At 54.5% G+C, this 14,941-nt stretch overlaps 2 protein-coding genes across 3 annotated transcripts in view; both read left to right on the forward strand.

Moving 5' to 3' along the window:
* The window catches only part of Plekhm2 (pleckstrin homology and RUN domain containing M2), a 43,213-nt gene extending 31,536 nt beyond the window's left edge, over positions 1-11,677 (forward strand). For both annotated transcript variants that reach the window (XM_005352894.3, XM_005352893.2), the window contains 13 exons: positions 2,098-2,326; positions 4,351-5,187; positions 5,326-5,395; positions 5,524-5,614; positions 5,844-5,908; positions 6,239-6,327; positions 6,900-7,032; positions 7,258-7,448; positions 8,198-8,263; positions 8,915-9,074; positions 9,245-9,424; positions 9,503-9,619; positions 10,717-11,677. In XM_005352894.3, coding sequence (XP_005352951.1) covers positions 2,098-2,326; positions 4,351-5,187; positions 5,326-5,395; positions 5,524-5,614; positions 5,844-5,908; positions 6,239-6,327; positions 6,900-7,032; positions 7,258-7,448; positions 8,198-8,263; positions 8,915-9,074; positions 9,245-9,424; positions 9,503-9,619; positions 10,717-10,854 — 2,366 coding nt within the window. In that variant the 3' untranslated portion in view covers positions 10,855-11,677. The remainder of the gene's footprint in view (positions 1-2,097; positions 2,327-4,350; positions 5,188-5,325; positions 5,396-5,523; positions 5,615-5,843; positions 5,909-6,238; positions 6,328-6,899; positions 7,033-7,257; positions 7,449-8,197; positions 8,264-8,914; positions 9,075-9,244; positions 9,425-9,502; positions 9,620-10,716) is intronic.
* A 2,372-nt stretch (positions 11,678-14,049) lies between these two features.
* Positions 14,050-14,941, forward strand: part of Slc25a34 (solute carrier family 25 member 34) — a 4,530-nt gene continuing 3,638 nt past the window's right edge. Inside the window, exon 1 of the mRNA XM_005352895.3 lies at positions 14,050-14,604. Coding sequence (XP_005352952.1) covers positions 14,206-14,604 — 399 coding nt within the window. The 5' untranslated portion in view covers positions 14,050-14,205. The remainder of the gene's footprint in view (positions 14,605-14,941) is intronic.

The raw sequence follows: 14,941 nt of genomic DNA on the forward strand, positions 1-14,941 counted from the left end.
TAAATTAGTCAGTGTGAAAGCTTCCAGCAAGGAGATTCTCTTTGAACTTTTAAAGCGGTTCAATTTCCTATGCTGCCCTCTGGGCATCAGCATTGTGGGGGCATTTTTTTTCTGCCTGTGACCCACGCCTGGGCTTGGACAAATTCACACAGAGATTTCAAGGTTTCAGGACTTACTCCAAGTAGAGTCTCTGTTTGATGTGGTAAATGTTTGCTCCTTAAATCTAAGGCTATCCAACACACCTTACCCAAAGAGCTCCTGCCCCAGGCACCCCTTCTTGCCTGAGGTGGGGTTCCCCCTGAGGGTGACCTCTGAGTAGTGGACAAGAGCTCATGCTTCCCATGGCATGTGAGTGTGAACTAGCTTAGCTTGGAGAGACATGGGCTCCAACACTGAGAGGTAAATTGTGTCGCTCGGCCAAGAAGGTAGCTTTGAGGAGTGTGTCTGGGTGCAGGTAGTGTGAGACCCGGAATTCCACCTTAGCATCCTTTCTCCTCTCGGCCTCTTCTGAAGCATATTGTCGGCGTTGGTTTTTACCTCTGACTCTAACCACTAACCCTTTCCTGGCACACTTTACAATCACTTGACAGGCAGGCCATGACCTCTCCAGCCCTGTGGTAGTTCTTGCACAGGAACTAATGGCCCAGCTTGCTCAGGCCGGGCCAGACCCAGGCAAGGTTATATTCATGGCAGCAGTGACTCTCCGAGTTCTTCAGCACCCTGGCAACTCACCTAGCTAAGGCCCTAGTGTCTCCTTGAGCCTGGAAGAAAGCAAGATTTGAGTGGGGGTGGGGGTTGCAAATCCAAACTTGGGACTCTGAGCAGGTCTGGGTAGGGTGATCCACATCCTGGGGTCTGTGTTCACTCCCATGACCTCTCCATAGCAGCTGCACGGGGAAGCACGGGTAGAAATCTCTGCCCTGTGGGAGCCTCTGTGAGGTCAGAAAGCGGGATTTCCTTCTTCTGACCCTTCCTGAGGCAGGAGGACTGCTGATTGTCCCAGGCCAGACAGGGCTACATAGTGAGGACCACCCCCCATTTTTATCAAAAAGATAAAAATGAGAAAAGACAGACCTTTAAAACAAGAGAAACAAAGTACTGTGTCAGCCATCAAGTCCCGGCACTTCTGGGGTGCTTCGGGAAGCGTGTTCCTCTCCTTCCGCACAGCTAATGCCAGCGAGATGTGCACTGCTAGAGTACGAGTGGCCTTGCCATCACCCAGGCGGTCCCACCGGCTGGTCCCAGGCCTCAGCTCTCTGCCTGGGCAGCTCCTATCTGCCACCAGGAAAGTGGCCCCCTATACTCGCCACGATGCTGCTCCCCGTCTGCCTAGTTAGAACGGATGGGTGTGGAGGAAGCCAGTTAGATCAGCTCCTCACTGACAGGCAGCTCGCTCTTAGAGGGGTCCCCCGGGAGAGCTGTTGGATTTGGGGGAGAAAAGTCAATATCCTCCCAAGAGCCTGCAAAGTGTCTTGGGGGGCAGCCCCTTGCACTCCTTCCTCTCTGCATCTTATCCTGTTGTCCCTGGTTTGTCTGTCACTGTTCTCTGTGGTGTTGGGTCCTGTGTTCCCCTCCCCAGCCCATGCTTTCATTTTCCTTGTCTCTTCTCTTCTTGCTTCGTTTGTTTCCTGTTGTCTGGGGGGGAGAGGGCTTGCAGAGGACTTTCGGTATCACTTTGCACAAGGAGTGGTGTTGAGGGGTTGCTGGGCACCCCCAGTCCTCACAGGAGAGGGCTCTGAGGTTATCCTAGGAGGTAGGCAACCTGTCTGCTCTTGGGGCCCCAGCCACCCTGGGAGCATCAGTCACCATGGCCAGGGCTTAGGTCTAGAAGCTGTTTCACACTGTGGACCCTTAACTGAATTTGGCTAAGTGTGAGCGCTAAGGGCTCCCAGTGGCAGAGAAAAGGGCATCCCCATCATTTGGCTCCCAAAGCATCAATTGCATGTCCTATGGGTTGGGGCTGCTGCTCTTGAACTAGGGCCACTGTGGTCAGGCTTCCCTGGGAGGAACTCAGCCACCTCCCCTGAGAGAAGGCATCCTCTGGGGCCCAGTTGGGAGCTGATGGGCTGTGTGTATCCTGTCTCTTTGTCCTTACAGATGGAGACCTCACAGATACCATCAGCGGCCCCCGCTCCACTGCCTCGGACCTGACCAGTAGCAAGGCATCCACCAAGAGCCCCACCCAGCGCCATAACCCCTTCAATGAGGAGCAGCCCGAGGCTGTGTCATCGTCTGACACCACCCCTGTGCACGCTACCTCTCAGGAGAAGGAAGAGGCCCAGACCCCAGACCAATCAGATGCTTGTACAGAGCTTGAAGTCATCAGGTCAGCAGGGAGGGGCCTGGAGAAGGTGGGTGAGCACCTAGTGCCCAGCGTCCACCTCTGGGCTCGCCATGTAATCCAGGGCAGACAGGGGCTGTCCCAAGGGCAGAGGACATCACTGAGACTTAAGAAGCATCCCCTTCACACCTTGTACGGTTTGGGGCCACAGGGATCAGAGGATCTGTCCCAGGCAGGCTTCCTTAACCAAGTGCAGAGACAGTGGCAGAAATAACAGAAGGGGGGGACTTTTTTTGGTCCGCGACAGGGTTTCTTTGTGTAGCCCTGGCCACCCTGGAACTTACTATGTAGACCAGACTGGCTTCAAACTCAGATCCTCTGCCTCCTGAGTACTGGAATTAAAGATATGCACCATCTCACGGGGCCACATCAGATCTTTATTCTGGAGGCCGAGGTGAGGGTGCCACACCCACAGTCCCTGGGAGAAGGACCTTCTCTATGTCCACACATATCTGTCTGAGTGTGTTCTGGTGTCAGGATGGAGACACCTCTCTTTTAGGACCATGGTCCCATTCAGAGGGCTCTGCCCCGTGGCCTTAGCACCTCTCAGAAGCACCCCTTTTGACACCATTACCTGGTCAGTGTTCCCCTTGAGAGGGACACAAGCATCCATCTTGGAGTAAGCCCTGGAGGGACTGGCCTGGGCAGCAGCCATCGCTGCCTGGCCTCTGGGCTTTTTGTCTAGCCCAGCCAGGACCAGAAACCACCTTGGGGTCCGCCACCTTTCCAATGAGTATTTGCTCTGTTAGGTTTGTTTGTAAGACAGGGCCTCACTATATATGTGTGAACCCCCGGTTGGACTGAAACTTGCCATCCTCCTGCCCCAGCCTCCCAGGGCTAAGAAGTCAGCACACATTCTGAGATCTCTAGTTTTGGTTCTCATCAAGCCTGCTTCTTGGTTCATGTCCTTGACACATGGACAAAGTTATGGAAAGGAGAGTGGCGGGGGCGCTTGAGCAGAACCATCTCAGCTCTCTGACCTCCCTGGGGCCTACTCTGACAGCTTTCCATAGCCCATCATATGAGGAAAGAAGTCCCATATCCCATCACACCTGCTGGCCTGAGGAAGGAGCATTACTCCCTAGGGTCTGGGCTTGGGACACACACACACTCACATGCATGCACACACGCACATTCTCTCCCCCCCCATACACACATACACACACACTCTTGTTCAGGTTGGTTAAAGTACACAGGAGCTTTAAGAGACTCAGCCCTGAAGTATCTTAGCTGGGCCCTCTCAGCCATCTTAGAACCAACAAGTAAAGCCGAGACGGTAGACCCAGAAACTCGGAGTAAAGCCAAGACAGCAGACCCAGAAACTCGGAGCAAAGCCAAGATGGCAGACCCAGTAACTGGGAGGCCCTTCGGAGCACATGGTTTATCCCCCGTGGTACCTAGGAAAGATCTGATCACATCCTGAGGGGTAGCACTGAGTACAGTCGTCGGTTCAGCTAACCGTGGCCTGGACAGGTGTGCTTCCTGGACAGGCGTGGCAGCTCGGCTGGGCTTGTTTTGCTTTATTTTGTTTTCTGAGACAAGGTCTCACTAAATAGCCCTGGTTAGCCTGGAACTCAGCTGTAGATCAGGCTTGCCTCAAATGACCTCCTACCTCTGCCTCCTTAGTGCTGAGATTATAGACTTGGGCTCCCGGGCCTAACTTAGCTCAGATTTTTTTTTTCCCCACTTTTTGTGTTTGAGATGGGTCTAGCTGTGTAGCCCAGGCAGGCCTTGTATTCACAATTCTCCTGCCTCTACCTCCCAAGTGCTGGGACCATAAGTTTGCACCAGCAGGCCTGGCTGCTACCTCAATTCTATCAGCTAGAATTTGTAGACCTGCTCAGGAGTCATTCCTGCCTCTCTTGGCTGTCCCTCCTACCCATCTCTGCCAGCACCATAGGTCTCTCACCTTGTACTGCCCAGGGCCATATACCCTCCGAACTGCCACTCTGACCCAGCCTGTACACAGTGGGTACTAAAGCATTAACTTCCTGTCACTGCTGTCGCAGGGTCACCAAGAAGAAGAAAATTGGTAAGAAGAAAAAGACCAAATTGGACGAGGAAGCAAGCCCGCTGCACCCCACCTCTAGGCAGGGGGATGGTGACGGACTTGTGGGCACCCCAAACCTGGGGCGGGACTTGCCAGCTACTGCACTTGCCTCCCCGCAGGAGCAAGGGGAGGGGCCCAGCAGTGCAGCTGAGAGCAGTGAACACTCCGAGCTCAGCCAGATGGGCTTGTTAATCCCAGAGATGAAGGACACCTCCATGGAGTGCCTGGGACAGCCCCTGAGCAAGGTCATTGACAAGCTCCATGGACAGCTGGACCCAAGCACGTGGTGCTCCCACATTGATCCCCCAGATCAGTCCTTTCGGACCGGCTCTCCGGGGGAGGCCCCAGAGAAACCACCATTTGGCGACTTTAGTGAGGGGCTTCCAGCCCCAATGGACTTCTACCGCTTTACGGTCGAGAGTCCAAGTACTGTTGCAGCAGGTGGCAGCCACCATGACCCTGCAGGGCCTAGCCAACCGCTGCATGTTCCTGGTAGCCCTGCGACTGCTGTCCAAGAAGAGGAAGGAGGAAGAGGAGAGGGACAGGCACCTAAGCCCTTAGAGGACTCGCAAGAGGAAGCTCAGCAGCAAGAGCCTCAGGAACAGGACACCCAGTTGCCACTGGCCTGCCAGGAGCCCATGCCTGAACCTGTGTCCCAGCCTGAACTCGGAACCCAGGAAGCTCTTTGCAAGCTCAAGCGAGACCAGCCCAGTCCGTGTCTGAGCAGCGCTGAGGACTCTGGGGTAGATGAGGGTCAGGGGAGCCCTTCAGAGATGACTCACCCCTCCGAGTTCAGGTGAGGGCTGTCTTCACCTGGTGCAGGATCTGCCAGGTCAGCAGGGATGGGAGGTCTAGCCTGCTGTTGGGAGACGGAAAGGCTTTTGACCCCTCGTCTGACACCGCTCCTCCCGACCCTTGTCCCTGTCTGTCACAGAGTAGACAACAATCACTTGCTCCTACTGATGATCCATGTCTTTAGAGAAAACGAAGAGCAGTTGTTCAAAGTAAGTCCCCGAAGTGGGGAGCCATCGCGCAACGCAGCAAAGGCGGGTTGGGACACCCACACTCCTCAGTGTGCATGCAAGTCCGGCAGGGAAGGAGCTCAAGCTGACTCCCGTTTGCTTCGACTTAGATGATCCGGATGAGCACGGGGCACATGGAGGGCAACCTGCAGCTGCTGTACGTGCTACTCACAGACTGCTACGTCTACCTGCTTCGGAAAGGTGCCTGCCACCCCAGGCCAGAGAGGGTGGGGTTGAGTTCCCCTTCCCCAGCCCCCTGCCCCCAATTTAAGCATATACTAATGACAAGGTGTCCCAGGGAGGTACTGCTAGCTGGGCTACGCACCCGCACCCAGTCTGTCATTCTGCTCCACTATTGCTGGGTATGGAGGGGGCTGGGGAAGGGGAAAAGACCAGCCAGGGTAATGGGTGCTGTCATCTCCTCTCTCAGGGGCCACGGAGAAACCATACCTGGTGGAAGAAGCCGTTTCTTACAATGAACTTGACTATGTGTCGGTGAGTGCAGACTCTGCAGTGGGTGGATCCTCCTAGGGATGCGGCTTCTCAGGCCACCCATGCTCAGAGCTGCAGAGCAAGGTCCATCCTGGGTTGGGCATCAACATCCAGAGGCCTCTGCACACACGGGAGACAAGAGTCAAGTGCGAAGGTGTCTCTGATCTCTGACATCTTCCCTAACTCATGAGAGACCTCATTTCTTGGTCAGGGGCCTTCCTAGTAGTGACCCCAAACGTGTGCTTTCTCCCTTCCTGATCCCAGCCAACCCTCAATCTGGCCACGCTGCCCCTTATGCTGGGCAGTGACCAAGCCCTGTGTGGTTTCTGACAGGTTGGTCTTGACCAACAGACCATCAAGCTGGTTTGCACCAACCGCAGGAAGCAGTTTCTGCTGGACACGGCTGATGTGGCCCTGGCTGAGTGAGTGTCAGCTCCCCCCCCCTCAACAGGACAGGGGACACAACATCTGCCATGGGCATAGCTAGGGGTAAAAACAGACACCCAACTGTTCCCCTAAGAGCCTGTGGTCTCTTTACAGAGGCAGGGAAGTCGACGGTCACTGGCCATCTGACTCCTGTCAGCCCAGGTGACCTCAGCCCCTCAGGACCCATGGAGAGGAAAGGAGCTGGTGTGAGGTCCAATGGGAGGGGAGACCCAGGAGCCAGGCTACTGTCCTGGGTGTGCCCTGGACTACAGACAGAGAATTATATGCTGAGGTCCTAACTGTACTGACCGGAGTGGTCAGGTCCTACTGGCCAACACTTTGGCTAGTCTCTCTTTACTTTCAGAATCCAGGGCCCTTTGGACACTAGGAATGGTCAGGCCTTTTCTGGGCACCATCCAGGGATGCAGGGTCCACCACTGCCCTGATTCCAGCATCCTCAGCCCCTAGTTTCTCTTAGCCCTCTGGGCCAGGAGTTCTCAGGACAAAGTCCTGACCACCGAGAACCTGTTCCCAAAGCCTCTGACAACAAACCGCACTCCCCACACAGGCTCTTCTTGGCATCTTTGAAGTCAGCCATGATCAAAGGCTGCCGGGAACCACCCTACCCTAGCATCTTGACTGATGCCACCATGGAAAAGTTGGCATTGGCCAAATTTGTCGCCCAGGAATCCAAATGTGAGGTCAGTGACTGGGGAGGAAACTCCAGCGGCCAACCTCAGCCTGCCTTGGATTAAGTCTGAATAATACAAATGGTGCCCATATTCTTTCTCAGTCACCTCGCAGGGAGGGCTTTCCTCCTGGGCCGTCCTCTTGCCCACTTGGCTATGTCCTGAGGTTACTTTGCTCTCACTGTCCCTGGGGCTGGGTTATGGTAAGCTGAGGCTCTGTCTGTTGCCGACCCCCAGGCATCCACCGTGACCGTGCATTTCTACGGGCTCGTGCACTGGGAGGACCCCATGGACGAGGCCCTGGGCCCTGTCCCCTGCCAGTGCTCACCCCACGAGGGCACCATCACCAAAGAAGGTGTGCTGCACTACAAGGCTGGCACCTCCTATCTGGGCAAGGAACACTGGAAGACCTGCTTCGTGGTGCTCAGGTGGGAACCCCCGCAGCGGTAGGCCCAGGGGATGTCAGGTCCCTAGCATGAGAGGCCCAGGGGCAGATGCCTCCTTTCTCCACAGTGTTTTGGGGTTAGTTTTTCTGTCCAGCCAGTTCTCAGGGCACAGATTCCCAGATGCCCGAAACCCTGATGACAGACCTTCAACTGTGCCCAGGAAGGGGTAGTGTTCTCCCGAGCCACTCTCAGATTCCTTTTATAACCCCTCCCATAGAAAGCAGACCCCAGCCCGGCGGTGGTGGCGGGCCTTTAATCCCAGCACTCTGGAGACAGAGGCAGGTGGAGCTCTGTGAGTTCAAGGCCAGCCTGGTCTACAAAAGCTAGTTCCAGGACAGGCTCCAAAGCTACAGAGAAACCCTGTCTTAAAAAACCAAACCTTAAAAAAAGAAAAGGAAGGAAGGAAGGAAGGAAGGAAGGAAGGAAGGAAGGAAGGAAGCAGGTCAAGTTGGGCACGGGGGGAGCGGGCCTTTAATCCCAGCACTCTGGAGACAGAGGCAGGTGGAGCTCTGTGAGTTCAAGGCCAGCCTGGTCTACAAAAGCTAGTTCCAGGACAGGCTCCAAAGCTACAGAGAAACCCTGTCTTAAAAAACCAAACCTTAAAAAAAGAAAAGGAAGGAAGGAAGGAAGGAAGGAAGGAAGGAAGCAGGTCCCTGGTTCCCAGCCAATTTATAAGGGACCCCTGGGATCATCTTAGCCAGGCCTCACCTCACTGTGTTGTGACTCTACAGCAACGGGATCCTCTACCAGTATCCTGACCGCACTGACGTCATTCCCCTGCTCTCCGTGAACATGGGGTAAGTGTCCCAGGAAAAGGGTACGGGGCAGGTGTCGTGGCTAGGTGTCCTGTCTGGAGTCCACTCTGAGTCCGAGGCCGAGAACTTGCTGTCCTTCTGCCCTTCTCTCCGCTATCCAGCAGCCCCCTAGTGTCTTGGGGTTCACAAACTGTAGGGAGCCATGGAGGCAGGATGAATGAGGAGGCACCCTTTGCCTAGAGAAGGGAGCCCCACCCAATGAGAAGCAGGCTGCAGAGGAAGCGGATGAGTGACCCCTGGGTCTGAGCAGGTGCAGTGAGTGGCTTTGTACCCTCTCACCTGGCTATGTTGGGGTACCCCAAGGGCTCTTGGCACTTCTGGAGATACAGGTTGTCATGTAGCCAGGAACAGTGGGACACTTTTAATGCAGCATGGAAGGTAGGAGCAGGAGGATCAGAAAGTTCCAGGTTATCCTCTGCTACATAACAAGTTCCAGGCTAGCCTGGGCTACATGAGACCCTGTCTCAAAAGAAACAAAACAAAACTGTTACACAGAAATGGTGGGGTTGCTAAGCACACGTCAGTGTCCCTGGAACCAGGGCCCGGGACCCGATGTCTGCACACCTTAGCCAGCGCCAGGGTCTCCCGCTCCAGCCTCCTCACCTGCCATTTCACCCTCCTCCTCTGGCCCAGGGGGGAGCAGTGCGGTGGCTGCCGGAGATCCAACACCACAGATCGGCCCCACGCCTTCCAGGTCATTCTGGCTGACCGGCCCTGCCTGGAGCTCAGTGCCGACAGCGAGGCTGAGATGGCTGACTGGATGCAGCATCTCTGCCAGGCCGTGTCCAAAGGAGTAAGTGTCCAGGGGACAGCCCAAGAATGAGCACAGGCTCAGGGGACTGTAGCCTGAACCATTCTCCCTCCTCTCCCTCCACTGCTAAGGTAGACAGTCTGATAGGGGATTCCTGGTACAGGTCACCCCGGAGAAACAGGTTGCCTCTCCCACCTTCTGCCAATATCCAGGTCATACCCCAAGGGGTGGCTCCCAGCCCCTGTATCCCTTGCTGCCTGGTAATCACCGAGGACCGCCTCTTCACATGCCATGAGGATTGCCAAACCAGCTTCTTCCGCTCCCTGGGCACAGCCAGGCTGGCTGACATCAGTGCCATCTCCACAGAACTGGGCAAGGAGTACTGCATCCTGGTGAGTTGGGTGGGAACGAGGGCACAGGCCCTGCCCAAGGAAATCCATGCATGCTCACCCAGGACCTGCTGTCTCTAGGAGTTCTCCCAGGATAGCCCACAGCTGCTCCAACCCTGGGTCATCTATCTGAGCTGTACTTCTGAACTGGACCGCTTCCTGACTGCCCTGAGCTCTGGGTGGAAAGCCATCTACCAGGTAGGTACCTAGTGGTTCTTGGGGCCTGACCTCACCTGCAGGGTTCTGGGGGCAGCAATTCACAAACATTGCTGAGACACAGAAACTTAGGGCCAGAGTGGCATGTCCCGATATCAGCTAGTTTGTCAAAGCTAAAAATGGGGCCTGGTGAGACCCAAGACAGGAGCTCCTCTTCCCCAGAGCCCTAGAGAGGTAGTAGCTTTTGTTTTTTGTTTTGTTGGGGTTGGGTTTTTTGTTTTTTGTAGAGACAAGGTCTTGCTGTGCAATTCTGGCTAGTCTGGAATTCACAGGGAACCCTTTGCCTCTGGTTCCAGGGTAGCATGTGCTATGGCCATGTTGCAAGGAGGTCGCTTGTTGGTTCCTGGCTGCTCAGCTCTGAAATAATTACACAGAAACTGTATTAATTAAATCACTGCTTGGCCCATTAGCTCTAGCTTTTTTTTTTTTTGGGGGGGGGGGTTCGAGACAGGGTTTCTCTGTGGCTTAGTAGCCTGTCCTGGAACTAGCTCTTGTAGACCAGGCTGGTCTCGAACTCACAGAGATCCGCCTGCCTCTGCCTCCCGAGTTAGCTCTAGCTTTTTATTAGCTAACTCTTACATATTAATTTAACCATTTGTATTAATCTGTGTATTGCCACAAGGCTGTGGCTTACTAGGTAAATTTCCAGTGTCTGTGCCCAGCAGAGCTACAAGGCTTCTCTCTGACTCCACCTCCTCTCTCCCAGCATTCAGTTTAGTTTTCCCCACCTACCTGCTATAGGTCCAAAGCGGTTTCTTTATTAACCAATGGTATCCACAGCATACATAGGGGACTCCCATATCACACCACACCCAGGGAGAGGTACTGTTTTGCACACATGTGCTCCCTGCCCGCTGTGGTTCTGGAGGAGCTATACACTGAGGTGAAGAACAGTCAAGGATAGAAACATGCCTAGTGAATTCCAGGTAGACCTGAGAGCTTGGGTTCTGCGAACAAAGCAAAAGAGAAACTCGCAACATGGACGATGTCCCCAAAGGGGTGTGTAGGGCCCTAAAGGTTTTCCATGGCTCCTGGGAACGCAGCCTGCAGCCTTTATGCTTCCTGCTTGTCCGCCACAGGTAGACCTCCCTCACAAGGCAATTCATGAAGCTTCCATCAAGCAGAAATTCGAAGATGCCCTGAGCCTCATTCATAGCGCCTGGCAGCGAAGTGACAGCCTGTGCCGAGGGAGAGCCTCCCGGGACCCCTGGTGCTGAGGCGTGTCTGGGCAGCATGTACACTGTGGTGTGCCACCATGCTGTTTCGGATTCAGGTGTCCCCAGGCCTCTACAGCCCACTCCTGCCTTGGGGTGGCAGAACCACTAGTGTGGCTCGAGACAGGGATCCAGAGTGGGCACCTAGAACTCTGCGTGTCCTGCCCAACGGGGAGTGACTAGAGGTCACTGGGGCGAAGGTCTGAGCCCTGTGGGCTCTGTAGACACACGGTGTTCCCTGGGCCACCATTCGAGTCCTTTCCATCTGCTCGGGGTGGCCTTGAGAATAATAGCATCCACTTAAGGGGAGCAAAGAGACCAGGAGGGCGGGCGTGCCATCTTTTCCTGGGCCAGGGGCCTGGGCAGATGGTCAGGGCCCCCTGGGGGTTGTGAGTACCCAGCCATTCTTGTTCGTTTTTGAACAGTCCTCACTGTGCAGGAAAGTGGGAACACTAGGTAGCTGTGCATGCCTCCTCTGACACATCCACCCCGTGCACAGTGGCCTGCTCACACGGCCTGGGCCCGGCCAGCAGCCCTTCATGGCTGCCGGGAGGCCTTGCATGTCCACAGCCCTGCCTCTCCTCTCCCTCAAGTACAACAGAGTTTGGAGGAGCCAGGGATCCGTTGGCGCCTCTTGCCAGGAGCGAAGGAGAGGGCCTGGGAGAGCAGAGCCCATGAGCTTGGGCTCTTTGACACCTGACTGACCCAGGCCTGGCTAGAGCTGGCCCTTCTTGAGGTCTTCGTTGGATCCCTCTGGGGATGGGTCAGATGGATTGGACTTTGTCTTTTTTTTTTTTTTTTAATAAAATTGACGTTATATTGCTGAGACTTGTCACTGGCCCTCTTTAGGCGTGAGATGGGGAGGGAGGGTTCCCCACTGCAACATCTTCATCGTCCATTCTGTGCCCAACAAACTGCCATGTAGAATCCGAACCAGAGTTGGGCAGTGGTGGCGCACACCTATTAATCCCAGCACTCAGGAGGCAGAGGCAGGCGGATCTCTGTGAGTTCTAGGCCAGCCTGTTCTACAGAGCAAGTTCCAGGACAGCCAGGGTTACACAGAGAAACCCTGTCTCGGGGGGGAGAAAAAGAAGAAGAATCAGAACCAGGTATGCCCCAGCTACTTCCATGGTTCCACTGCCTGGAGGATAGAGGCCCAGAACACACACACACACACACACACACACACACACACACACACACACACCCGCCTTTCTGTTTACTACATAGCCAAAAGTGGGAGCCTGGTGGTCTGGTTGTTAAGGAAGTGCCTAGAGCCACAAAGGTTACTCTTCACAGTGGCCCTTACCTTTCCAGCCCTCCCACCCAAGGACTCTGCAGTTTTGGGTGAACCAGGCTGAGGTACTAGAGTTGGGGATTGAGGAGGGTGTGGACCTCTTCTGTGGGAGGCGCTGTTCGAAGCAGGCTCTTCACACATCAGGTCCCCCAATGGAGACCAGAGTCATGCTCGGTGACCCCTCCTCCCCTCATCAGCAGCACCATTCTCCACAGTCTGATTCCCTGAAATCGAAAATAGGAAAGGGAAAACTCTAGAAATGAGTGGTTGTAAAGTTGTAAGTATGTGCACTGGGTTGAGTAGGTGTGCAGTGTGGCTGGGGTGGCTCGTCCCATTGTCCAGAGTGTCTGTTCTGGTGCTGGAGCAGGATTTGTGTTCAAGTAACCACCCTTTTTTTATTCAATAATGGCTCCCAAAGAAGTTGTCCTCTGACCTTTATACACATCTATATCCTGTGTGTATCCCCTTACACACACACATAAACATGTACACATACAGGATAGCCTAAGCTATCTAGTGAGACCCTGTCTCATATATGTGTGTGTGTGTGTGTATGTATATATATATATATATGCATTGACATAAATGGGGTTGGCTGGGCATGGTCACACACCTTTAACCCCAGCACTCAAGTGGCAGAGGCAGGTGGATCTCTGTGGTCCCTGGCCAGCTTGGTCTACATAGTCCCAGGGCAGCCAGAGCTAGAGAGAGAAACCCTGTCTCAAAAAAAAAAAAGAAAGAAAGAAAGATTAACGGGGTTGGAGAAATTGTTCTTGGTTAGAACTCTTCCAGAGGACCTGAGTTCAATTCCTAGCACCCACCACATGGTAGCTCCAGTTCCAGAGGATAAAACACCTTCTCTGGCTTCCACGGACATCCGGTACACACAGACATCCGGTACACAGAGATAGATGTGGGCAAAACACCCCTATACATAAACAAGTAATAAGTAAAAGTGGGCATGGACATGCCTGCTTGTACTGCCAGCCCTCAGGTGCTGCGGGGCAGAGGCACCTGGAGATTGGCATGAGTTTGAAGGTGGCCTGGGCTATACGCTGAGTCCCGGCCAGTCTGGAAATGAGACCTACCTCATCGATGGGACTCTGGGGTCCTCCTTTACATAACCTCTTGTGGAAAAGCAACCATAAAAGCTGGGCGGTGGTGGCCACACCTTTAATCCCAACACTTGGGAGGCAGAGGGTGGATCTCTCAAGGCCAGGCTGGTCTACGGAGTGAGTTCCAGGACAGCCAGGAACACACACACACACAAACTAAAATAAAAAGCTGGGTGTGGGAATGGTGGTGCACACCTTTAATTCCAGCACTAGGTGGCAGAGGCAGGTGAATCTCTGTACCTTGATGTCACTTTGGTCTTCATAGCTGTTTCAGGATAGCAAAGTTACATAGACCTTGTCTCAAAAAAAAAAAAAAAAGAAAGAAAGAAAGAAAGAAAGAAAGAAAGAAAGAAAGAAAGAAAGAAAGAAAGAAACTAAAAACTAAGTGGAACTTAAAGGAAGGAAGGAAGGGAGGGAGGAAACGGAGCCATAATCTGAGGGAAGCAGACTGGAAGACTGAGGATTTCACACAGGCTATGGCGGATGCAGAGACGGGACAGTTGCTGGTCAGTGCAGGTAGCCTGTGCCTAGGGCCAAGCTGCCAAATGCCCAGGGCTTTAGCTGGAGCCAGACAGGGACTAGAGATGGGACAGAGGTCTAGAGGACAAGGAGGAGCACCCTCCCCTAGTTTGGCTCTTCCTGCTCCACTCTCCCTCCAGTCCCTGGTGACCTTTACTCCAGATCCCAGGGTCCAGGCCCGCCTCGCCTGCAGCAGCTGGGATTGGCCCGAGCCAGAGGGGGTGTGGCCAGACTCCCACAGCCCCAGTCTGCTGAACAACAGGTGGAGTTCCAAGACAGACCATGGGCCTCCAGTCACTGACCAGATCTGTCCTCTAGAGATGGCACGGGGCCCCCTCGGTCCCCAGGCCTGCGGCCATACATGGGTGCAAACAGCCTAGACACGGCCACCTATGGCCTGTGCTGTGGCTGATCCAGGCAGAGATGGCTCCTGCCACGGATGCAGGGGATATGGTGACCCCAACTGTGGACCTGGTGCTGGGTGCCTCAGCCTGCTGCCTGGCATGCGTGTTCACCAATCCCTTGGAAGTGGTAAAGACTCGTCTGCAGCTGCAAGGGGAGCTGCAGGCCCCAGGCACTTACCCACGGCCCTACCGGGGCCTTGTGTCTTCTGCTGCAGCCATTGCCCGTGCAGATGGCCTGTGGGGCCTGCAGAAGGGGCTGGCTGCTGGCCTTCTCTACCAAGGCCTCATGAATGGTGTCCGCTTCTACTGCTATAGCCTGGCATGCCAGGCTGGCTTCACCCAGCAACCAGGGGGGACTGTGCTTGCAGGTGCTGTGGCTGGGGCACTGGGAGCCTTTGTGGGAAGTCCTGCTTACCTGGTGAGTGTCTTCTCTGTGGCCCTGGGTTGGGCGGGGAAGGCTGGGAGGGGACGGTTTCCTGGGAATATCAGGCTCAGATCTGGAATCTGCCCTTGCTCAGACAACCCTTGCTCTTTTGGGGCCCATGCCCACTTGTCTTAGCCAGGAGGATAGAGCAGGCTATGCAGTAGGTAGACCCTAGTTGTCATTTGCTTGTGATTAGTTCTGCATAGCCTGGCATATGGTAGGAATAAAAGCTCCTGCTGAGCTAGAGTTGTTGCATCCTGATCTGGCCACTGAAGTCCTCTGTCCTTGAGAGAGTGGTAGGACAGAGGCCCAAAGAGCTACTTAAGAAACT

The sequence above is a fragment of the Microtus ochrogaster genome, chromosome 10 (assembly GCF_000317375.1).
Source record: "Microtus ochrogaster isolate Prairie Vole_2 chromosome 10, MicOch1.0, whole genome shotgun sequence".
NCBI classification, from domain to species: Eukaryota; Metazoa; Chordata; class Mammalia; order Rodentia; family Cricetidae; genus Microtus; species Microtus ochrogaster.